We start from the raw sequence: 25,878 nt of genomic DNA, 5'->3' as shown, positions 1-25,878 counted from the left end.
CCCAGCCATTTCTCAGGGAAATGGCCTAAGGCGCGTGCCACGGCGGCTCGGGGCCAACGGTTTTCCAACGCGAGACCGGAGCGCGAAAGCAAAGCTGGAACCAGCTAGGCCGTGAGACGGGGTGGTGGGAGGACGAAGGGCGGGGCCGGCGCGGGAAGGATCGCGAAGGAGCTTAGAAGGCCCCGCCCTTTCCGTAGATATCTCTAGAAAGCCGTGCTGGAGGCCGAAAACAAAGACTGCGCAGGCGCGGCGGCCAGGCCCGGGCATTTTGCTGCGTCACCAGCCGCCGCCCGGCCTCACCACCCCTCGCTCGCACGCACGCACGTTCATTCTCCGTCCTCGCGCCCCTTTTCCTACACTTTTCTCTCCGACTGACGAGCCGCTCTCGCCGCGCGGTGCATTCTGGGAATCGAGGTCGAGCCCGCCGCCGCTGCCGCCGTCGCCTGAGGGGACGCAAGAAGAGGCCGCGACCGGGGAGAAAACGCCAGAGTCGCCACCGGAGAGGAGTCAACTCCACAGCAGCCGCCGCCAGAGAGGTCCGCCCACTTGTTCGCCCGTCCCCCTACCCCGTTCACCATGTGAGTACGACATCCCGCCGAGGGAAGGTCGCCTGGAGTGGGGTCGAGGCCGCGGGGGAGGGGGGTCCCGGGAAGCGTCTCCCTGCCCTCCTTCCCCCACTTTCTGGCGGTCCTTGGGCTTTCGCCCTTTGGTAGTAGCAGTCGTCCCTGCTTGGTGGTGGGAAGTTCAGGATCCTTGTTCCGGTTACCGTTGGCGGGTGGAGGACATTTTTTCCCTCCAGATGTCCACTTCTCCCCATCTCTGAGGCTTCCCTTCGCTTCCCGGCGCCAGAAATTCCACTTTTCCCCCTTGGGCGGTCTGCGTTACTCGGAACTCGGGGTAACTCGGCCGTCGGCGCTGCTCGCCATGTGGGCGCCGCGGAGGCGTGGACGCCTGCGGACGGCGGCCACCTGGCCTCCTGGGCAGCACGGAGCAGGCCCCGGGCTGGGCGCACCTGTGGTGGTCGCCCCACAAGCTAGTGGCGCGCCTGGCCGCCACCACGCGGCCTCCGTGGTGCTAGGCAACTAGAGCGAGGCCATGCGCCACCGCCACTTCCTCCCCTCTCCCGGGCCTCGGGCCGCCTCCTAAGTCCAGGTTCGGGGAAAAAAAGGTGGCCGCTTCCCTGGCAGCGAGGAGGAGCTGCCATAGAGCAGGTAGTGGTGCACGTGTTCAGGGGACGCGTCCTGGGGACGTTTTGTGTCCCGCGGGAAAGTTTAGGTAGTGTTTCCTTCTCTGGGAGGATGAAATCGGTAGGTGATCAGCTACTCGTCCCCAAGACCCAAACGTTTGTTCGTGGAGGTGGTCGCAGATTCTTTTAGCAATCCCTGGATTTATTACGATAAAGGAAAATTGTTGATTTTAAACGACTAAGAATTTTATTGGCACTTTTTTTCAGGCCTTCCATTCTTAGGAAAAGCTTTTTAAGACGTGAGAACTGATTTCAGAGGTTTGATGGGTTTGGTTTGGTTTTTTGGAGGGGGTGAGGGGAGCTAACTGCACCCAAAGTTGGATATGGAGATAATAAAGACAGTTTTTATTACTAATGTAAAAAGTATTACTCTCTCCAGGGTTTACTTTGATGAGTACATTCTATGGGCAGATCTAAGTGCGGGATACCCCTTTAGCCAGTTGATGACTGAGAACAGCCTCAAGAATAAAGTACTGTCAAGAGTGTGTGGAGGAGCTTTATTTTATTTTTCCGGTAGTGGGGATTGAAGCCACGGTCTCATCCAATGCTAGGCACTCCACTTCTCAGCCATTACCCAGGCCAAAAGACTTTAAAAAACAAACTTCTATAAAACAGCTTTTGCTTTCTTTCCCTTGGAAATATAATGTAGCAAGGGTTGTCAGTGTTAAAGACTTACTCTTTCTTATTTCGAAAATCTGTGAAGAGAAAGTGAACTGTCAGATTCAGCAAAACCAACTTATAGAGTAGTGTGCTCAAACGATCTTTTTTCGGGAAGAAATACCATGTTTAAAATGGCTTGAATCAATAATTTGGCAGGGGTAGGGGGGATTCCATTAAAATATTTAAGAAATGCCAAGTTATGTAAATAGATGAGAAGTGCAGCAATCAATATTCCAAAAAGCAGCCTCTGTAGTTACAAGAACACTACCTTGAAAACTAATGTTTTGACAGATACCAGATAAATCTCTTCTTTAAAAATTCTCAGTATATGCCATTTTGTAAACTCTTCAGGGCATTTTGACTTAAATGCGATTTATAAAGCGAATATTGTGTTGTCATTTGAGTTGGAAGAAACCTTTAATGGGTCAACTAGTCTTAGGAAGAATCTAGTTGATAAGGGTTGAATTTGTTGATGTCTTGCAGGTTTTTTCAGAGATGGAGAAACTTTTTGGGGGAGGGGCGGTATTGGGGTTTGATCTCAAGGCCTACACCTTGAGGCACTCCACCAGCCTCCCCCCCCCTTTTTTTTTTTTTTTTTGGTGAAATTCCCCCCCCCCCCATAGGGTCTCAGATTATTTCCCTGGGCTGGCTTTGAACCATGATCCTCCTGATCTCTACTTCCTGAATAGCTAGGATTACAGGGTGAGCCACTGGTGCCTGGCTAGGAGAGACATTTATGCTGGATGTCTTAAGAGTTTGAGAATGTATTTTTCTGTGAGAGTTCTTTATTCGTGATTTCCTAGCTAAATCCCGCAGTCAAGCTGTGTTTGTCTAGTAGCTTTTCTTTTTCTTTTGTTGTCAAAAAAACACTGTGGCTGGAGGCTTGTCTCAAGCAGTAGAGCTTCGTGAATCCGAAGGTTCAAAAGCACCCCTTTCCCCCCACCCAAAGGGAAAAAAAGTCTTGATTTCACATCTACCTTGGAAAAGGGATTTTTAAGGCTCCCTTGTTTAAGACCTTTTACTAACTTTGCACTTCTTTTTAAATTATAGGAGAAATTAACAAGAGGTACAAAGTAAAATCATTTAATTTTGAGATGTCTGAAGCCATTCTTTTTGGTGCCTGTCATGTAATAAATTTTCCAGAAACATACTGTCACTTTTTTGTGTGTGGTTAGTGTTTGAATTCAGGGCTTCATTCTTGCAAAGCAGGCACTCTCTAACTCGAGCCACCCCTCCTCCTGTGGTTATTTTGGAGATGGAGTCTTGCAAATTACTTGTCTGGGTGGGCCTCAAACCTCAGTCCTCCTGATCTCAGCCTCCCAAGTTGGTAGGATTGCAGATTTGAACCAGGGGTTCCCAACTAGTATATTTAATGTTGGCTAAATTCTTACTTTGCTATATTCAGCTTTGTAGGGTTGAACCCAAAAAATAAAATAATCAGTTTTCAGCCTTCAAAACATTTTTATAATGACCATATGGTATATGGTTAATTTCTCTTAAGTTAGAAAAGAGTAAATGATGATGGCCTTTGTTCAGTGTTGATTTCCTAACTACTGTAACCTGGCAACTGAATTTTTTCTTTTTCAGTTAGGCTTTTTTTTTTCTCTCCACAGTTAGGCTTTAACTAGAGCCAGTAGAAACTGAAGTGACAAAACTCTCTTGAGTGCAGGCCACTATTTTATTGCTAAAGATTCATTGTTTAGTTGTATTGCCTGTTTAAAAATCTAGAAACCTGCATCATTTTGTGGTCATAGATAGTCTCTTTTTCAGAAGAAAATGCCTTTGTAAACTTTTAATGCTGTTTTCAAACTTCAAAAGAATGAAATTCTAAAGAACTATGGAAAGGTCATAGAGTTGCTTGGAAGAGAAACACAAATTTTGGGGAGAAATAGGACCATGAACAGGTTTTGTCTTTATGTCTTAGAATGGGAGTTAGTAAATTAAAGGGCTAGAACAGAGGTTCTACTAATGTTCTTGGTTCCTGATATTGTAAGTTTTGGTGGGTTTTTTTGCCCTTATGGGGTTTGAACTCAGGGTATCCCATTTTTGCAAGGCAAGCATTCTACTCCTTGGAGCCACTCGGCTAGCCCTAGAAGTTTTTTTTATGGTGCTATGAAGACAAAAGGCATAACTAGCAGTCTCATTTATGAGGTGGTTGGGTCAAACAACACGACTATTTCATTCTTAAAGGGTAGTAGCTATTTAAAAAAGTATACAAATCAAGTGAAAAGAAAAAAATTATTACTAGTTACTGGTGGGATGTGTATGCCTTTGGGCACTTATAACATTTCACACTTTGAAATGTTATGTATTTCCATCTCACTTTCTGTTCCCCATTGGTTTTGTTTTTTGGTGGGTACTTGTGTGTGGTTTTTTTTAATTTATTTTTTTTTGGTTTTGGAGATTGAGTCCAGAGCTTTATGCAGGTGTTCTACCACTGAGCTACACATCTCCCTCCTCTTTATTTTTACTTTTTTTTTAACAGCACAGGGGTTTGAACTCAGGACCTTACTCTTGCAAGGCAGGTGTTCTTACCACTTGAGCCACTTCTCCAGCCCTTTTTTTGTGTTGGGTAATTTCAAGATAGGGTCTCTGTCTCAAACTGTTTGCCTAGGCTGGCTTTGAACTGTGATCCAATGGTGCCCAGCATTGTTATTTTTTTAAATCACAACAACTGCTAGAAATCCAGTGTTGAGCTGGGCACCAGAGGCTCACACCTGCAGTCCTAGCTACTTTGGGAGGCTTGTGCTTTGACGTCAGCCTGGGCAAATAGTTCAAGAAACCACATGTTTGAAATACCCAAAACAAAATGGACTGGAGATGTGGCTCAAGCAGTAGAGTACCTGTTTTGCAAGTGCGAAGCCCTGAGCTCAAAACCTAGTTTCACACACACAAAAACAAATCCAGCTTTGAGAAGATGAAACTTACAGAATGAAGAGGGATATAGTGCATTCAGGTGTTGAACCACCTCAAACTAGTACATACCAACATTTATCAACGTTGTGATGAATTCTCCATGGCACCCTAATGCACCTTGACATTTCATTTGGGAAACCGTGCTAGCATATTTGTTCATACCGCCTTTCCAGAGAATTTTTAGTAGTACAACTGATGCACAACAGATCAGAAAATACGAGAAATATCTTAGGGTTTCTCTGAGCAAAGAGGACTCTGTGTGTATGTGTGTTACTTAATGGGGCTTCAGGTTTACAAAGCAGGCACTCTACTCTTTGAGCCATACCTGCAGTTCATTTTGCTCTGGTTATTTTGGAGATGGGGTCTCTTGAACTATTTATCCAAACTACAGGGTAAATAAACTATCATGCCTGGTAGGGGCTTCTTCCTTTTGTAGGCTTGAGGTCAGGGCCTACACCTTGAGCTACTCCACCAGCCCATTTTTGTGAAGGACTTTTTCAAGTTACGGTATTTCAAACTATTTGCCTGAGATGGCTTCCAACCTCAATCCTCCTGATCTCTGCCTCCTGAGTAGCTAGGATTACAGGCTTGAGTCACTGGTGCCCAACTAAATATAAGCTGCTTAAAGGCTGGGATTTTCATCTTCTGTTGACTACTTTTTCTCCAGAACAGTCCCTGGCACCAAATCCAGTAAATACTTATTTAATGAATAGTGTTCAAACTTTAAATAAGTTTGTATTTATTTAAAATTTTTTTATTAGGATATATTCCTTATATGGTGTGATTCATAGTGACAATTCCAATCAGGTTTACATTGTACCTTAGTTACATTGCCCCCCTACTAAATGTGTTTTAGTTATATGGCTTGGTTACTTAAGATGCTTCACAGTTAGGGAACTAACTAGGATCTCCTCTGTATGGGACCTGTATCCTACTGTAGCGCACCTTCAGTCAAATTCAACTATATCTGAGATTGGAAGGTAGAAAGTTGAGAAAATTTGGTACTGGGGTTGTAGCTCAGCGCTTGAGGCCCTGTGTTCAGTTCTCGGTACTGCAAAGAAAAAAATAGTTTGTGAGACACAGTCTATAAGTCCTGTTTCTGGTGTTATGTCCTGTTTTTTTCTAAAAGTACCGAGTCAATACATGTCCTCAAAGTACCTTTGTCATCTTGGTGAGTCTATTAGTGTTAGTACATTTGTATATGTAGAAATTTTGACAGGGAGGAGCAGTTTTGGGGTTTGAACTTTAAGGCCTTGCCCAGCTGTTCTTTGCTTTTATTTTTCAGTTAAGTTGTCAACAGTTTTTGCGTACATAGCTGATACCACAGGCATGTACCACCACTCCTGGCTTAGTGATTTTTGCCCAGGCTTGAGTAGCTAGGATTGCAGGCATGAATGACCTCACCTTGCTAGAAACTTTGATTTGGTTTTTTTTGTTTGTTTGTTTGTTTTTGTTTTTTTTATTTTATTATTATTTTTTTCTTTTTCCATTTTTCTTTTATTATTCATATGTGCATACAAGGCTTGGTTCATTTCTCCCCCCTGCCCCCACCCCCTCCCTCACCACCCACTCCGCCCCCTCCCTCTCCCCCCCCTCAATACCCAGCAGAAACTATTCTGCCCTTATTTCTAATTTTGTTGTAGAAAGAGTATAAGCAATAATAGGAAGGAACAAGGGTTTTTGCTGGTTGAGATAAGGATAGCCATACAGGGCATTGACTCACATTGACCTCCCGTGCGTGGGTGTTACCTTCTAGGTCAATTCTCCTGAAACTTTGATTTGTAAAGAAATCTGTATACTATGTGAGAAGAAAAGCATTAAATTAAGTATAGCTGGGGGAAATATACCCATGGAATGCTATGTAATTTTATGGGAAGAGCATATGCATACCTGCGTGTATATCCCCAATGAGATTGGCTTAAATATTTTTCAGAAAGCCAAATTTGTTTTTTTGTTTGTTTTTTTTAGTATTTTTTATTTTTTTTTTCTTTTTAATTTTATTATTCGTATGTGCATACAAGGAGAAAGCCAAATTTGAATTATAGTATCAACTAAGATTTATAGGCCTCAGTTATATTCTATATATTCTAAAAATTTCCATTTTGTCGGGCACCGGTGGTTTACATCTGCAATCCTAGCTACTCAAGGGGAAGAGAGCAGGAGGAACATGGTTCAAAGCAAGCCCTGACAAATAGTTCCTATCTTGAAAAAACTCATCACAAAAAAGGGCTGGTGGAGTGGCTTCAAGGTATAGGCCTTGAGTTCAAACCACAGTACTGCAAAACAAATTAAATTTTTTTCTTACTAAATTCTGATGTGTAGACTTAAAGTTATTTAAGCTTTCTGTGTGATGGTCTGGAGTACCTGCATATAAGAAACTATGGACACCGGAAATTCAGAGAGAAAAGAGGAATTGGAGATTTATCTTATGTTGGATGTAGAAATAAGGGCAGGTAAAATTCTGTATGTCCAGTATTGGGTTTCTCTACCACTGATTCTTTGATATGATAGCTGCATTAGTATTTGTTCTGTGGTTTGTTTTTGTTTTTGTTTTTTAAATAAGGTCTTACCCTGGTGCCAGTGGCTCATGCCTGTAATCCTAGCTATTCAGAAGGCAGAGAATGTGAGGATCGTGGTTCGAAGCCAGCCCAGGCAAATAGTTCGAGAGACCCTATCTCAAAGAAAAAACCCATCACAGGAAAGGGCTGGTGGAGTGGCTGTAGGTGTATGCACTGAAGTCAAATCCCAGTACCACGCCAAAAAAAAAGAAAAAAAGATGAGGTCTTAAGGGCTGGCAGAACAGCTTAAGTAGTAAGAAGAGTTCCTGCCTAGCAAGCATGAAGCCCTGAATTCAAACCAGCTACTTGGGAAGCATAAATAGAATGGTCTGGGTTGGCCTGGAATATAAGTGGGGTCTGGATCAAGTGGTAGTGTACTTGCCTAATGAGTACAAGGTCCTGAGTTCAACCCCCAGTACCACAAAAAAAAGAAAGCTGATAATCCTTGGTTTGTAGGTTCTTAATATACAATTTGCCTTTTACAAAGTAAGCAGTACTGTAAATATATCTTTGTGTGACTATAAAAGTTAGTTGGAGGATTTTATTGAAATACCTTTTGTAAAATGTATTGGGAGAGGAATCTTATCAGTCCAGGGGTGTTTTTGTTACTTTGTAGCACTGGGTATTAAACCCAGGACCTCACAGGCTAGGCACAAGCTCTACTACTGAGTTATATATTCCCAGTCCCCAAGTTAATGTGGTGTTTTTTTGTTTTTTTTGTTTTTCAGTGCTGGGGCTTTATACCTTGAGCCACTCCACCAGCCCCTTTTGTGATGGATTTTTTTTTTTTTTTTGAGATTGGGTTTCTCAAACTGTTTGCCCTGGTTGGCTTTGAACCATGATCCTTCTGATCTCTGCCTCCTGAGTAGCTAGGGTTACAGGCATGAGCCACCAGTGCCCGGCTAAACTTGATTCTTTTCTGTTTTTTTTTTTCTTTTGGTGGTACTGGGGCTTGAACTCAGGGCCTCATGCTTGTTAGGCAGGCACTCTACCACTAGAGCCACTCCACTAGCGATTTTTTTTTTTCCTTTATCATTCCCAAGTTAATGATTTTTTATTTTATCATATGTATATGTAAACACAAAAGGTACAATACTACAGTGAATCCCCATGTAGCCATTTTTTTGGTGTCAACCACTATCAGGATGTGGTCTGTTTTATATGTCACTCACCCCTTATACCCAGTGAATTTTATTTATTTATTTTGAGTAGTGCTGGGGTTTGAATTCATGACTTTTTTTTTTTTTTTTTTTTTTTTTTTTGTGGCACTGGGGCTTGAACTGGGGACTACACCTTGAGTTACTCCACCAGCTGTTTTTTGTGATGGGTTTTTTCCAAGATAGGGCCTCTGGGACTAATCCCTCCCCGCCCCCAACCTCAGTCCTCCTGATCTCTGCTTCCTGAGTCTGGCCTGTTTCTTTTTCTTTTTTTTTTTTTTTTTTAAGTTTGAACTCAGGGCCTCAACGCTTGCTAGGCAGGCACTCTTATCACTTGAACCACGCCTGCAGCCCTCAGTAATGCTCAAGCTGGAGTTCCTGAGATCTAACCTCAGCACCACAAAAAAATCAATAAAGAATTAGTGCCCTAGCATCTTCTGGTGAATTGGAGTTGTAAGTAGTTTGTTCTTTTTTGGGTGGTACCAGGGTTGAGGCAGTACATATACCAAACTGGCCTCAAATTTATGTTTCCCAGAGTGCTAAGATTACAGGGTTATCTGGCTAAACTTGAGTTTTTATCTTCAGTATGCTTGAATTACTTTGCAGACATCTCCGTGGCCCATCCTTACCCCAAGAGCAAGCACTTTACCTGTTAAATTCCCAGCCCTTGCAGTCGTTCGTTCTGGTGTTCAAATTGTCTTTGTTTAAGAGCAGGCCCTTGTTGCCTCTTCTTTTGATTGGTCTCACATTATGAAAGCTTCATTTACAGGAATTTTTCCAAAGAAACTCTGGTTCTTTTTAGTTATGAATGATGTTTTGGCACTGCAGTGTTAACTGCTTCCACTTGTTGTCATTAATGCTGTTTTTAAAGTACCTGGGGATGGTGTTTCAATCCTGCAATCCTAGTTAACTTGGGAGACTGAGATCACAGTTCCAGGCCTGCACCTGCAGAAAGTTTTCAGTGGAAAAAGCTGGGCATGGTGGCACATGCCTGTCATCTCAGCTATGGCAGGAAGCAATTAAATTGTTTATTTGATACGATAACATGCTAACATTAGAAGTTGTGTTCTTTATTCACAAAATTTGATTAGACTTCTTTTTAAGAGGCATTTAAAATCTGAAAGCAGGGCAGTATGATGGTGATGCAAGCCTGAAATCCCAGCACTCTAGAGACTGAGGCAGGATATTCAAAAATTTGAGACCAGCCTAGGCAACTTAGTGAGACCTTGTTTCAAAATAAAAATTAAAGGACTGGGGCCGGGTGCCAGTTGCTCAGGCCTGTATCAGGAGGATCGAGGTTCGAAGCCAGCCTGGACAAATAGTTCAAGAGACCTTATCTAGAAAATACCTAACACAAAAAAGGCTGCTGACTGGTTTAAGATGTAGGTCCTGTGTTCAAGCCCCAGTACCGGAAAAAATAAAATTAAATTAAAGGACTGGGAATGTATGTAGCTCAGTGATGGTAGAGTGCTTCCCTAGCATGTGCAAGGCTCTGGGTTCAATTCCTATCACTGCTAAAATGAGTTAATTAAATCTCCTGGGCTAGGAACAAGGCTCAAGTGGTAGAGCACCTTTCTAGCAAGCACAAACGAGTACCATGCAAGATATGAATAAATATAATCTCCTGGGTAAAAAAAAGAAAAAATTTTGCTGGTGTGGCTTATACTAGCTATGTGGGAGGCAGAGATCAGGAGGATCGTAGTGTGAAGCCAGTGCAAGATCCTGGGAGTGGGGATCACAAAAAAAAGGACTGGCAGAGTGGCTGAAGCATGAAGCCCAGTGATGCCAAAAAAAAAAAAAAAAAAAAAAACTGCCACCTGGGCTGGGTGTATGTAGCTCAGTGAGGGGATGCTTGCCTAGCATTATGCATGAAGCCCTGGGTTCATTCCCTACCACTGCAAAAAAATAATCTGTCACATTCCTACAGAGAGTTGTTATGCTTGTAACTTGCTGATATTTCAAATTTGGAAACTACCATGTGTGATTTTCATTTAAAGATTAGCTTGAGATCTCATATCAGTGTGATGGAGTTCTGTAACAGTTGTATAAAAATCTTTATTGAGCATTTGAGACTAAAACCTTCCATTTATTGCAGGGGAGGATTGTTTTTTGGAGACAAGTTCTCCTATGTTGCCCATGGTCTCAAACTCCTGAAGCTCTTGCCTCAGTCTCCTGAATAGCTGGGATTAAACATTTGTCTCTTAAGTAACTTAGTTAAAGATTACAAAGAAAATAACTTGCTACGTAAAATCTTTCAGGTTTTGTTTTTTGGTGGTGCTCGGGGTTAAACTTGGCTTTATGCTTGTTGGGCAGGCACTGTACTATTTAAGCCACTCTGCCAGTCTGACCCCTTACAATCTTTATTGTCTGTTAATCAGCCATACTTAGATGTATTTTCCTTTTAATGTTTCTTAGCCATATTCAAAAACATAATTTTAATAGATGATTAGAGTCTATGGCCATACCATCCTGAACGTGTCTGATCTCATCTAATAGATGAGATCTAATAGATGGTTAGAGTCAATATGAAGACAGGAATAATGGAACAATATTAAGGAAAAAGCAACTATTGTAGGTTGCTCCTGACATATTTTGGATACACATACAGATAAAAGGTTGGGCATAGTGGTGCACACCTGTAATTCCAGCACTTAGAAGAGTGAAGCAAGAGGACTGGACTGCAAGCCCAAGGCCAGTCCAGAATTTGTTTGCAGAAAAAGTTGTATATAGTCAGAAATAAACTACAGATGAGAACATATTTTAAAACTTAACACATTGTTGTCATTTCCCATACTTTTTGAACCCAGGGCCTCATGCTTGCCTTGTGCATTAGGCAAGCACTCCTAATACTGAGCTATATTCTCAGCCAGTTCCCAGTTTCTAACAATGTAGAAGTAGAGAGAAAGAATACTGTATTTCACCTGGAAATGGATTTAGTTCTCTTCTTGGTTGATGAAATCTATAAAGTTTAATTTTAGGAGTAGGACACAGAAAGAGGAGCACCTGATTTTTTACAGGGCTAACTAAATGCTAAGCATTGTTTGGCTTTTAAAATTCCTACTTACGGAGCTGGAGGTCTGACTCAAGTGGTAGAGCATGTAGGTACAAGGCTCTGAGTTCAAATCCAAGGACCACAAACAATCTAACAAAACACAAAATAAATAAAAATCAATGTTCTTCTGAAACTAAACTTCATCAGAGACTCATTTTAATTTGTAATGTACCTAAAAATGTAGTTTGTGTTTAAAAATATAGTAAGCTGCCTCAAAACAGTGCTATAATGGAGTAGAAAAATAACATTATTTGTTAAACATGAGGATACGTAAATATTCAATTAATGAATTACAGCTTGACTTTTTTTTACATTTTCTCTTTGTAGGCAGCCTGCTTCTGCAAAATGGTACGATCGAAGGGACTATGTCTTCATTGAATTTTGTGTTGAAGACAGTAAAGATGTTAATGTAAACTTTGAAAAATCCAAACTAACTTTCAGGTAATTACCATTTTTACATCATTGGGTAAAAGGTTTAAGATAACTTTGGTTTTCTTATTTCGTTTTTTTTTTTTTTCACTGAAAAATGAGGCTTATTTATTTTTTTCCCTTTTTTTAATATAGTTGTCTTGGAGGAAGTGATAATTTTAAACATTTAAATGAAATTGATCTTTTTCACTGTATTGATCCAAATGTAAGTAGTCTTTATGCTTTGCTCTTGATTTAAATTATGAGGAAAATTTCAACAATACACACTGTTACCATAACAGTTCAAAGACTAGTTCTACTTTCTCTATATATAGTTACGTTTTACTGCTGTTTGGACAGTATTCGTGAGGCTTGTCTTAATCTAAGAATAGAATCTTTAAATCATTCTGTAGGGTTACCATATTTTAAATGTTTAAAGGTTTTATTCACCTTGCATAGACAAGGGGAAAAACCCCACCAAGTTAAATTAGAATTTGTGCGTTTGCGGGGGGAGGGGGGTTGGGGGGGTTGCATTGGATAGTTGGAATTTTTTAATAGTCAAGGGCCTGCTTCTTTTAAGTAAGTCTGGAGAAAATGAACATTAGAAAAGAGCCAGACATGGTGGTACACAGCTGTAATCCCAGCACTTGCAGGGCTGAGGCAGGAGGATTGTAAATTGGAGGCCAAAATGAGCTATGTAGTAAGACTCTGTCTTAAAACCAAGAGCTGGGGGTATAGCTCTGTGGTAGAGCACTTGGCCCTGGGTTCATAAGATCCCTAGCACTGTGGGAAGTTGCGGGAGGGGAGAAGTTAGAAAAAAGGAGAGGTGAGAAAGGACAGGCTATTGTCTATCTTATAGTGATCCTAGGAAGATAAATGGTATGATGATACTTTCCTTTTTAGGATTCCAAGCATAAAAGAACGGACAGATCAATTTTATGTTGTTTACGAAAAGGAGAATCTGGCCAGTCATGGCCTAGGTTAACAAAAGAAAGGGCAAAGGTAAGTTTCTCTGTCTCTTATTTTTGTGTTTTGTTGTATATTTTTAATTCAAGTAATATAATAAAGGCACACTTGTTTATGTTTTCATGGCTAAATATAAAAGTTCATTCTGTATTCTCTGTCACCAGAAAATCAGTCACTAGTTGATGCATAATATTTGAGAGACATACTTTGCACTGAGCACAGTGGATCAAGCTTGTAATCTTAGTTGCTGGGGAGAGGGAGATCAGAAGGATTGCTTTTGGAGTTATTCTGGGCAAAAAGTTCTAAAGACCCAGCACAACCACCAGTTGGCTATTGGTGGTTCTCGCCTGTCATCCCACCTACTTGGGGAAGCACAGTAAGAGAATCACGGTCAAGACTGGCTGGGCATAAAGTGAGAATCTGTTTCAAAATTAACTAAAAGCAAAAAGGGTTGGGGAGCACAGCTCAAGTGGTAGAGTGCCTGCCTAGCAAGCATGAGTTCAACTTCCCAGTACCACCAAGAAAATGGGTGTACCTCAGTAGTAGAGTGGTGGTTTCACATGTACAAGGCACAACAAAAAGAGAGCTGCTGTGGTGGCATGCCTGAAGTCAGGAGGCAGAGGCAGGAGGCTAATGACTTCAAAGCCAGCCTGGGGCTAGACCGTGTCTCATAAAAGAGACAGCAAGCATTCTACCCCTGAGCTATAACCCCAGCCCTTGAGTTTTTTTGAGACAGAAAAAGTATTTGTAATTTACTTGGCTGTCACATAGGATCATAGTTTGGTGTTGCTGAAAAACTTCTAAAAATCATTCCTACCAATAAGTTTTTGTTGTGTAATGTAGGTTTTACAACTAAAATAAGATTCATGAAACTAGTAAGTTCACACTGGTTTTTCTATTTTTTGTGCTAATTGCATGTCCCACTATAGTTAAAAAAATGTGTTAAGGTACAAGCTAACCTAATCATAGGGTGATGTTTACATTTATCTGTAGCTTAATTGGCTTAGTGTGGATTTCAATAATTGGAAAGACTGGGAAGATGATTCAGATGAAGACATGTCTAATTTTGATCGTTTTTCTGAGGTAAGGTCTTTTAAAGGCATTCTCCATCTCTGACCCCCTGTACATTTCTATGTAGTCATTTTAATTTGGTTTGAAGCATTTAATGGATGCCAGATCTTTGGGTTTTTTGCGAGGAGGGTGTTACTGGGGTTTGAACTAAAGGCCTCACACTTGACTAGGCAGGTGCTCTGCCATTTCAACCACTCCACCAGTCCTAGGAGATATGGTCTTAATTTTTTTTTTTTTTTAATGGTGCTGGGAATTGAACTCAGGGACTTGTGTGTGCTTGGCAAGTCTACCCCACTGAGCTACATCCCCAGCCCCGACTTTTTAAATTAGTGGTTTAAAATTGACCTATAAAGACAAAAAAACTGCTATCAGTCAATCCAGCATTGAGACAGGCTTTTTAGAGTATGCAACAATTGGCTTGCATTTGGGAGCTGAATTGTACAACTATAAATACAAGAATCATGGTGAATTCACACTCAGATGTGTACAGGGATATTGCAATACTTTTAGTTTACAAATTATAGGTAAAGGGGCTTCAAGTGTCAAAAACTAAGTTAAGAGCTAAGTTTCTGGCTTTGTGTATTTAACTGCTTATTTAACATCTCACATGGTTCTGGCACCTTGATTTCAACAGGAAGAGAGGACATTGTATTCATGTGATTCTCCTCACTTGTGCTGCTCCTTATTGATAGTGACTAATGCCACTGTTAACCATTTGTGCAAGTCACAACTTTGTAAATATTCTTATTTATTGCAGTATCTTTGTTGTTCTTACTTTACTTCCTAAATAGCTACTGAATTATTTACATTCTAGCTCTAATGATTGGTGTTTGTATCCTCAACAGCTAGCATTGTGCTTGGCACATTTTGAGCAGTTTTCCTGCTCACAGAAACTTAGTAAAGGTATTCAACAGTGCCTTCAGAGGCAGGGGAAATTTACTTGTGTTACTCAAGATTGTGGGCTGGCAATGTGGCTCAAGCAGTAAAGCACCTATCTAGCAAGTGTGAAGCCCTGAGTTCAATCCTCAGTACTGCAAAAAACAATAAAAGACTAGAGTTGCACAGAATTTTTATATTAAGGGTTTTGACCATGTATCTTTATTATTGAAGTAAGAATACTTAACATGAGAGCTCTCCGATTTATAAGTGCATGGTACAGTATTGTTGAGTAGGCACAGGAAATTACAGCAGATCTACTCATCTTATAGCCAGAACTTAGCAACCTATTGAACAGTATCCCCCATTTTCTCTTCCCCACCACCTCATAGTAGCTGTGATTCCACTCTTGTTTCTGTGTTTAAATATTTTAGATCCCTCATATAAGTGGAATTGTTCAATAATTGCCCACTTAGCAGAATGCTCCCCAGGTTCTTCCTTTCATCCATGTTGTTATGTAAGACAGTTTCGGTTTTTTAAATTTTGTTTACAAAGGTAGGTATGCTGTATAAATGATTTTTTTTCCCTAAAATTTAAGTTATTACTGAAAAGCTTTAATTTGGGGAGATGAGTCCCTCCCCGTCTGATGATAGTTTACTCTTTGGTTACCTGTATCTCTTTAAATAACATACTGTGTTACAGACAACTAAACATGAAAAGTCCCGATTTATTGTAAATATTCAAGGACGTTTTCCACACCATGTATTGTTATTTGTGGTGTAACTAATATTTAGGCCTTTGATACGCATTAACTATTCTACCAAAAATACTGTTTTTGTTTTGATTATATTGTACTGGAGGTACAATATGGTATTTACAAAAGTGCTTACAATATAATAGTTAAGTTCACCTCCTCTATCATTCACCTTTATCTCCACTCCCTTTCTTAGAATAGTCTCATTTTTCCATTTTCATACAAAGCCATCATATTTCTACCACATTCACTCTCCTTCACTCTTTCCTTAATATTCTTCCCCTTCCCACTGGTACCAAGCCCACACAGGACTTTTTACCTTCCTGTACTTCATTTTGGGTGTGTGTGTGGTGGTGGGGGGGCACATTTTGGACTGGTGGAGTGGCTCAAGTGGTAGAGTGCCTTTCTAGCAAGCATAAAGCCCTGAGTTCAAACCCCAGAACCACCACCAAGAAAAAAAAAAAGACATTTTTGTTTAAGGCAGCTATATATACAGGGAGTTTCATTATGACATTTCCATGTGTATATATATATATTACATCCCGATTTGGCTCACCCCCTCCATGTTTGTCCTTTCTACCTTAGCCAGAGATCTTTATTTTCAGTCATTTATGGCTCTTCATCATAATACACATACCATGTAACTTAAGATGCAAAGCTTTTAGAACTACAACTAAATTCATTTGTTTCCCTTCACCTTCAGAGGTAACCACTATGCAGAGTTTGTGGGTGTGTGTTACTGGGGTTTGAACTCAGGGCCTCATGCGTGCTAAGCAGATGCTCTACCACTTGAGTCACACCTCCAGCTCTATACAGAACTATCATCCATAGATATGTTGTTGGACGAATTTTAATAAATTTACTTTGCTTCAGGGAGGACAGTCTCAATTTCCCTATAAGTTTTCAGGATTTCATGTAATTACCTATAATAATCCTTCTTCAGAAAAGAAAGTACTTAAGTTTCTTCTGTATTTTCATTTGTGGAAACCTGTCACCAGGCTTCGCGTTTACTCTGGAATATGTAATCTAATCAATAGGGCTTAATTTAACATGTTTAAAACTCATTTTTACACTTCAAATAGATGATGAACAACATGGGTGGTGATGAGGATGTAGATTTACCAGAAGTAGATGGAGCAGATGATGTAAGTCTAAATTCTTTTTTCTGTTTAATAGGAACAGTGCATTTGTAGATCATTTTATGTAGATTCAGGTTTTGTTTTGTTACTTAACTAGTAGTGGCGTGTGTGGGGTTTTTTTTGTTTTGTTTTTTGATTTTTTTTAAAGATAATTTTGTAGGGAAAAGCAGTTGTTTAAATGTGCCCGTTTTTGAGGGACCAGGTACCTTCTAGGGAACTCATGTTCATGAATCATTTCTAAAGGGACCAGATTTCATAAGAATCATTGCATTAGGGGGTGGGGGCAGGGGGAAGAAATGACCCAAGCATTGTATGCACATATGAATAATAAAAAAATTAATAAAAAAAAGAATCGTTGCATTGAGTTGTCATATAACTTAGGAGTTAGTTTAGGGATTACTTTAAGACTGTAAGTTAAATAAGCTTAAATTTTAAGCAGGTTATTCAGAGACTATAGTAAACGGTAGGTAGTGTGGATCTATGAGATGAGGAGGATGAATTAGTCTACTTTCAGCATTCCCCTGCTCTGGCATCCTTTTAACATTTTCCAGACAGTTACTTTCTGTAGTTTGGAAAATACCTGGACTATTTTAATATCTAGATTAAAATTTACTTTCTATTATTCTGGTTTTTGTATTGAGCTATTTTTCCTTTATGGATGTCGAGAGAGAAGAGGACAATTTAGAGAGGGATTTAAAGGGTGAGCTAAAATTTTACCAGGAAGTACACCACCGGTTTTTACAGAAAGATAGGTACTCAACTGTACTTCCATTTACCTTATGTAAATTTAGGCCTTAAGTCATATACTTGTGCTTTGGCTTTTTAAGGTAAACTAACTCATCAGTTAGGGGAGGAATAGTTGATCAGCTTGGTAACTTTTTTCTTTCCTCTTCTGCAGGATTCACAAGACAGTGATGATGAAAGTAAGTGTCTTTGTAACATAAGTTTCTACAGAGATGTCTCATATCAAAGACCAAACTTGCAAAATAGAGGTGTCAACTTTATAAAATTCTTAAAGAAAATGATTTGTCTTTATGATGTTGAATAAATACCCAAAGTAGAAATGTAAATGATTTGACCTAGTCAGGCAAACTATTTAATAGGAAACACTTTGATTCTATTTGGCTGCTTTCCTTACAAGATTTGAAAATTAGTAGATTCTCTTGTATTCCCCTCATAATTCATAATAAATGATTTTTTTCTTTCAGAAATGCCAGATCTGGAGTAAGAAATACTGTCATCACCTGGATATTGAGAAAGAAAGATAACTTCTGCAAGATTTCATAATTGAGAAAATTCCTGAGTTGATAGCTCTAAAGGCAAATGCTGTTTTTGCCTCCTATAACCCATTTTTCAACCTGTTTGTTTGTTTTTTTTTTTTTTTTTTGGTTTTTTTTTTTTTTTTTAAGGCTTCACTAAGGGTTGATAATGTACCATTGTATGGGGCAATTTTAAGTCAGCTAAGGCAATATCCTTATGCATGAACATATCCCAGACTTCATGAAGCTGTTGAGGTCCTAGGCAATTGATATAGCAGTTGTGATAAAGATATTTCACCTAAGTCTCCTTTACTTCATAACATAGTTACTGACTTGATAGGAAGCTCTCAGCTTAGGGAAAGATAACTAAATGTTAGATTCTAGAACACAGACTCAAAAGTGGCTGAAACAATTGGCTGATACTTTAAACTGATAACTTGGCCATTCCTCTGGTGTATCTTTCAGGGTTGTTCCACTGAAGTTTATTTAAAAAAAAAAAATTTCCTTCACATTATTGTACATAAGTGATCACTTGTCAGTGTTCCAGATGTATCTTAGCTAAAACTAGTGAATGCCCTAACTTAGATGGTTTTTGAAGCCGATACATTTGGTATTGTTTGGCCCTTAAGCTTTTCCATCTCTTAGCATGGAGGACGAAGAAAGCTGTACATTGTTGCTTGAGAGTCTGTACATTTTAGACCAGATTTGTATTTGCACTGTCAGTATGGCAAATGAGTGAGAAAATGTTAATACACTATTGGATTTTTTTTAATTTCTTTTTTGATTCAGCTTATAATTGGGCTGAAAAACCTCAATTTATGTTCATGACAGTGGGGATTTTTTTAAATGTCTACATTCTTTCTAATAAACTGTTGGAAGATTTCTTGGCTGTCCTTTTAAGTGTCTGGTTTACTGTATTTTCATGTATTTACCATTTACTGGAATGGAGTCTTTATTTTTGAGGTAGAATTTGGGACTATTCCTTTGTTTGGAAAAAGGCTTGCTGTAATGTCACAGGAAACCTTTATAAAGTGGATCTGTAATAGAAAATTGTAGATGCACTTTGCAGCGGCTGGAAAAGAAAAGTGTTGTGATTTGATTGAAATAAAACTAAATGTGTTGTCCTCCTATAAATCTTTGAGCTTCTGCATTTTGGCAGTTTTTATTCCCTCATAGCTTCTATATTTTCCTCATAGTGTAGAAATACTTTGTACTTAAGCACTTTTTATCAGATACTCAGGACTTGAATTGCAGGCAGTATGTTAATATGCTGGTGATACAAAGATTAGTCTCTCAGGTGATTACTGTATACAGATAGGCCAGGTCAAGGGAACACACTGGGAGGAATGGTAAGATGGAAGGGGGAATAATAGGTATATATGGTATTAATGGAGATTTTTTTTTTTTTTTTGAGGGGGGAAGCCTTTTTTTTCCTAGCTCTGTTCAGAATGACATTTTCCCCTCCCAAATGGTCTCACTTTATAGCCCAGACTAGCCTCCATTTTTTTTTTTAATTTTATATTGTATAAAGGGGTTAATGTACTGGGGCTTGAACTCGCAGCCTTTACCTTGAGCCACTCTACCAGCCCTCTTTGTGATGGATATATATATATATATTTTTTTTTTTTTTTTTTTAATTTGTTAGTGTCAAACTATTTGCCTGGGCTGGCTTTGAGCCCTTATCCTCCTGATCACTGTCTCCTGAGTAGCTAGAATTATGGACATGAGCTTACTGGACCTGGCTTATCAGCGCCCAGTTGAAAAAATGTTTTAAAACCCCTTGTTTCAGTCTCGAAAGAACTCTGAGGGGATCACCGGTTTCCGGGTCCCCCTGCGTTCTCCAATATGCAGTCTTTCTCATCTCTTTTCTCCAACTAAATTCTCTATAAATAAAATCTTTCCGACCTCTGCAAAAAAACCAAAAAACTCTGATGTGGATACATTGGCTTAATACCAAACTATTTTACTGTGGCATTAAAAATAGAGCAGAGGCTGGGCGTCAGCCTGTAATCCTAGCTACTTGGGAGGCAGAGATCAGGAGGATCTTGGTTGGAGGCCAGTCCAGGCAAATGGTTCTCAAAATACCCAACACAAAAATGAGTGGCTCAAGCTATAGAACACGTGCTTTGCAAGTACAAAGCCCTGAGTTCAAATCCCATTCCCACCAAGAAAGGAAATTAGAGCTTGGCAAATTTCTGATTATATTCTGTATGGGGGGTATTCATTGTAACATTAACGTGCTTATACTGTATCTTCTATTCATCCTCCACCATCATTCTTATCCTTCTCCTCCCCCCTGTCCCTGGGGTATTTTTTTTTCCCCCCAGGGGAGGGGATTGGGGTTTGAACTCAGGGCCTCCCTTTTGCTAAGTAGGCGCTCTTAACCCTTTTGGGTATTTTCAAGACAGGATCTCTTGAAATACTTGCTCCAGCAAGCTTCGAACTTCAATCCTCCTGATTGCTGCCTCCTGAGTAGCTAGGATTACAGAGATGAGCCACCAGCTCCTGACCTATTTAGAGTTTTAAATCTTTGTGTTAAAACGTTTGAAAAGGATTTCCTTGATTCTTACTGCTTAGTCAGGTACAGGCCTCATGCATGGTACCTGATTCCTCTCAGTTGCAGTTCAGAGCATTCCTGGGTGAGTGCAGGTAGCTCATACCTTTAATACTAGGTACTTGGGAGGCTGAGGTTGGAGGAAGAGATTCAAGAATAGCCCACACAAGTAGTTCATGAGACCCTCATCTCCAAAATGAGCAAAATGGACTTGACAGCATAACTCAAGCTGTAGAGAGCCTGCTGTGCAAGCAAGAAGCTCTGAATTTGAACTCCAGTTCCACACAAACTACTAAAAAAATGAGTTGATAGACCAAAACATCAGGAGTATCAAATCTGAGCTGTAACCAGTATTGCTTTGAGAGGGCTCCCTTAGTAAGAAAAGAAATGCTATATTCATTTTCCTAAACCTAGATACTTTATAGGAGGGTAGGTAATTAGTTACTATAGTAACATGAAGATTTTTTTTTTTTCTTGCCACTTTAGTTTTGGGCTAGTTTTCTTTTTAGCAGGAGTTCTTTTTGACATATCAAGAAAGTGCCAGTGGCTCATGACTATAATCCTAATTACTTGGGAGGCAGGGATCGGGAGGATCGAATTTGAAGCCAGCCTTGGCAAAAAGTGAGAACCCTATCTTGACCCAATAAAGAAGGGCTGGTGCAGTGGTTCAAGTGGTAGGGTACCTGCCTAGTGCCTAGCAAGTGTGAGGTCCTGAGTTAAAAGTCCCAGTGCTGCCAAAATAATAATGGACTTGATAAATATTTTTTTTCAGCTTCCCCAACATTATACCAACCATGAGGAACAGGTGAGGGAGGAGGCAGACTGGTAACCTTGTGGAAAGTTCTAGTTGGCTGTGTTAAGAGGGACTTTGAAGAGATTCACAACTACAGATGAGGTTGGAGGTAGGTTAAGACTTCCCACCTGAATCGCAGGCAGAAGCTAGCAACCTGTACAAAATGTATCCTGCTTTTCAGGCTTGTGGACCTCATTGAAACAGTAACCATACTCTTAGTTACATATGAATATCTATTCTTACCAGCAAAGGACGTTGTATGCCATCACTAAATAACCTGGTCCTCAACACCTGACTTGGTGAAGACATAAAATAGGTGTTTAGCTGAAGAGACCACCCACAGAGTGGGAGAAAATATTTGCCAGCTACACATCAAAGGTCTGATAACCAGATATATAAGGAACCCAAAAAACTAAACTCGCCCAAAATTAATGAACCGATAAAAAAATGGGCAAGTGAACTAAAAAGAACTTTCTCAAAATTCAAATGGCCAAAAAACACATGAAAAAATGCTCACCATCTCTAGCCATTAAGGAAATGCAAATCTAAACCACACTAAGATTCCACCTCACCCCTGTTAGAATAGCCATCATCAAAAATACCACCAACAACATGTTGGCAAGGATGTGAGGAAAAAGGAACCCTAGTTCACTGCTGGTGGGAATGCAAGCTGGTGCAACCACTCTGGAAAAAAATTTGGAGGCCTCTTAAAAATCTAAACAGATGTGCTATATCCAGCAATACCACTCTTGGGGATATACCCAAAGGAATGCGACACAGGTTACTCCAAAGGCAATTGCACACACACCTATGTTTATTGCAGCACTATTCACAATAGCCAAGATGCCCCACTGTCGATGAATGGATTAAGAATGGAATACTACTCAGCCATGAAGAATGAAATATTATTTGCAGGTAAATGGATGGAGCTGGAGAACATCACCCTGAGTGACATTAGCCAGGCCCAGAAGACCAACAATCGTATGTTCTTCCTCATATGCGGACTTTAGATCAAGGGCAAACACAACAAGGGGATTGGACTTTGATCACATGATGAGTCGAGAGCACACAAGGGAGGTATGAGGATAGGCAAGAAGCCCCCCCCAAAAAACGAAACAAACGATAGCATTTGATGTCCTCAATGCAAAGGAACTAATGCAGAAACTTTAAAGTGACAGAGGCCAATAGGAGAAGGGGACCAGGAACTAGAGAAAAGATTGGTTTGAGAAGAATTTAGAATGTAACATATGTATAGGAAAGCAATGCGAGTAAACTCCCTGTACAGCTATCCTTATCTCAACTAGCAAAAACCCTTGGTCCTTCCTATTAATGCTTATACTCTCTCTTCAACAAAATTAGAGATAAGGGCAAAATAGTTTCTGCCCGGTAGTAAGGGGATAGGGAGGGGGTGGGGGGGATGAGGAGAGAAATGACCCAAACGTTGTATGCACATATGAATAAAAGAAATTTTAAAAATAGTTGTTTCGGCCGGAATCTGGTGGTTCACTTCCGTAATCCTAGCTACTCAGGAGGCAGAGATCAAGAGGATTGAGGTTCAAAGCAAGCCAGGTAAATAGTTTGCAAGACCCTATCTCAAAAAAACCCAGTGCTAGAGTCCTTGCCCTAGGTTCAATCCCCAACACTGGGAGAAAAAAAATACCCACCTTAGCAATTGGAGAAATGCAAAGTAAGTCAATGATTTTAATGCCCTATTAAAGTTTTGGCAAGGATGCTGAGAACATGATAGTTAGCCAGAATCTTACTTAAATGGAAATATTTAAGCCAAATTTCTTTCTAGGGATCTATATTAAAGGAGTACTTGGTAGTATACACAGTGAAGTCACATGTAAGCTTTTTTCATAAAGTGTTGCATGTAATAACCACTTGAAACAACTCAAATGACCATTAATGGAATGAGTTACAATAATGTCATTACAGCATAATATGCAGTCACAACTTTAAAAAAATTTACGTGTACTGACACAAAAACTCCAAAGATAACCAGAAAACTTTTTTTCCATACTGTATTTCCATTGAGAATGTGTACATTATATGTGTTTGAGATGTACAGAGAGTGAGTGAGATGTATGTAAAAATTTTAAAATTTTATTTTTGGGATAGTGACTCAATCCTGTAATCCTTGCTACTTGGGAGGTAAGAGATTGGGAAGATTGCAATTAGAGGCCAGTCTGGGGAAAACATTCTTGAAGACTGCATCTTAACGAATGAGTGGACACTGTGGTGTATGCCTATCATCCCAGCTTCTCGGGAAAGCACAAATAGGAATAGATCAAGGTGTAGGCTCTGAGTTCAAGTCCCAGTATCACTAAAAAATAGTAATAACCAAAAAGTGGGACAATTGTGGCTCACTCCTGTAATCCTAGCTACTCAGGAGGCAGAGATCAGGATTGTGGTTTGATGTCAGCCCCAGGCAAATAGTTCCTGAGACCCTATCTCAAAAAAACACATCACAAAATGTGGCTCAAGCAGTAAAAGCAACAGGTTAGCAAGGCCCTGGGTTCAAACCCTAGTGCAACCAAAAATACCCCAACAACAACAAAAAATAAGTAACATAAAAATGACCAGAGGAATGGCTCTAATGGTTGTCTCTCAAGCATGAGGCCCAGAGTTCAACCCTTGCTACTGGAAAAAAAACAAAAGGAGCTGGGGATTGAACCTGGGTCCTCCCACATGCTAGCAAATTACTCCATCACTAAGCTACACCTCCAAGCCCTGTAAAACATTTTTCCATTGTTTATTTCTGGGAAAGGAAGGGAAAGAGATGAATGGTGAATGGACTTGTGTTATCTTGCACACCTAGAATACATTCTGCATTACATGAGTAATAGTGCCCCAAAATTGTGGTCCAAGAAGAGCATATTGCATGTGATGTTTTGTTTTGTTTTTGTGTTACTGGGGGAATACTATGTTTCTGACGCAGAATATGATAAAGTTGGGAATAGCTGTGAAGGTTGGCTACATGAGTGAAATGTGAACGTGAAAAACTAGAATGCCAAGAACAGGCTGGGGGGCATGGCTAAACAGGATAGAGCACTTGCCTTGAAAGCTTGAGGCCCTACATTCAACTCCCAGTACTTAAAAAAAAAAAGTACTAGAAGAATGTGGAGGCACGAGCAGTGTGAATATAAGTAATGAGTTACAGGACACAGTCATTTGGAATTTACTTCAGGTAAGAACTAACTTGGTCTATGTGGTTCCTATATTCCCATGAAAAATAAATTGTGTTTCATATAAGATATTACTTGTAGGCCAGGCCCAGTAGCTCACACCTATCATCCTAGCTATTTGAGATGGAGATTGGGAGGATAGAGTTTCAAAGTCAGCCCAGGGAAAAAGTCCAGGAGACCCCATCTCAATCAAGCTGGGCATCTTAAGGCATGCCTGTCATCCCAACTACTTGAGGAAGCATAAATAGAAAGATCACAGTCCAGATCAGCCTAGATATAAAAAATTAGACCCTATTCAAATAATAAAGTAAAATGGGTTGAGGGTGTGTTTCAATGGGAAACCACTTGCTATAATCTTGGATCTCCAGAAATAAGAGGTAGAAAAAATTTTTGAAAAAAAAAAATATGAGGTAGAGCCAGAACATCTTAGAACTCTAAAATAGATGTTATGCCAGGTATAACTCACTCTTGTAACCCTAGCCTAGGAGGCAGAGATCAGGAGGATCGAGGTTCGAGGGCTGCCTGGGCATAGTTCACTAAGCCCTATCTCAAAAAAACCCAACACAAAAAAGGACTGATGGAGTAGCTCAAGTGGTAGAGCACCTTCTTGCAAGTGGGAAGCCCTAAATTCAAACCCCAGTACCATAAAAATAAATAAAATAAAATAGATGTTATAATTATTCAGAAGGCCTGTTAATACTGATCTCAACCAAAGCTAATCAAGCTTTTTTACTTCTGTATTAGGTAGTATTATAATCAGGTTATCTAATTTCAGAAGAGTTGGGCTGGGGATGCAGCTCAATGGTAGAGTGTTTGTCTACCCTGTGCAAAGCCCTGGATTCAATTCCCAGAACTGGAAGAGAGGTGGGAGAAAAAAAGGGAGATGATGTTTTTTGTTTGTTTTTTGTAGTACTGGGGTTTGAGTTCAGAGCTTCACACTTGCAAGGCGTTCTACCTCTGGAGTCACTCTGCCAGCCCTTTTTCTTGTGGAGTTTTTTTGAGATAGGGTCTCACAAACTATTTGCATGATCTGACTTTTTCCAGTGGTGATTTTTCTTAAGTATATTGGCCGATCTACAGAAACTTCAGCTGTAGGGATTCAGGTGAATCATGGTGGGGTCTGCTGAAAGATGCTGCTCAGCAAAATGAAAAGAGCACAGACTTAAACCTCTGGTATGGTATAACCCCAACACTTGTGAGGCAGAGACAGGAGAATCTCAAGTTCCAGGCTAGTGTGAGCCACACAGCAAGATCATGGTTTTTTTGGTTTTTTTGTAGGAG

At 40.1% G+C, this 25,878-nt stretch overlaps 1 protein-coding gene across 1 annotated transcript; it reads left to right on the top strand.

Moving 5' to 3' along the window:
- The first annotated feature begins 227 nt into the window (after positions 1-227).
- On the top strand, positions 228-19,196 carry Ptges3 (prostaglandin E synthase 3). The gene is made up of 7 exons (XM_074083692.1): positions 228-578; positions 11,917-12,030; positions 12,154-12,223; positions 12,901-12,999; positions 13,957-14,046; positions 16,747-17,726; positions 18,012-19,196. Coding segments are annotated over exons 1-6 (486 nt in total). The 5' UTR covers positions 228-576; the 3' UTR covers positions 16,858-17,726; positions 18,012-19,196.
- The last annotated feature ends 6,682 nt before the right edge of the window (positions 19,197-25,878 follow it).

Source organism: Castor canadensis, chromosome 8 (genome assembly GCF_047511655.1).
Source record: "Castor canadensis chromosome 8, mCasCan1.hap1v2, whole genome shotgun sequence".
Taxonomy (NCBI): domain Eukaryota; kingdom Metazoa; phylum Chordata; class Mammalia; order Rodentia; family Castoridae; genus Castor; species Castor canadensis.
This window is presented reverse-complemented; position numbering and strand designations above follow the sequence as displayed.

Coding starts and splice junctions, on each gene's coding strand:
- Ptges3 (XM_074083692.1), top strand. Junction 12,031..12,153: donor AAATCCAAACTAACTTTCAG/GTAATTACCATT, acceptor TTTTTAATATAG/TTGTCTTGGAGGAAGTGATA. Junction 12,224..12,900: donor TTCACTGTATTGATCCAAAT/GTAAGTAGTCTT, acceptor TTTCCTTTTTAG/GATTCCAAGCATAAAAGAAC.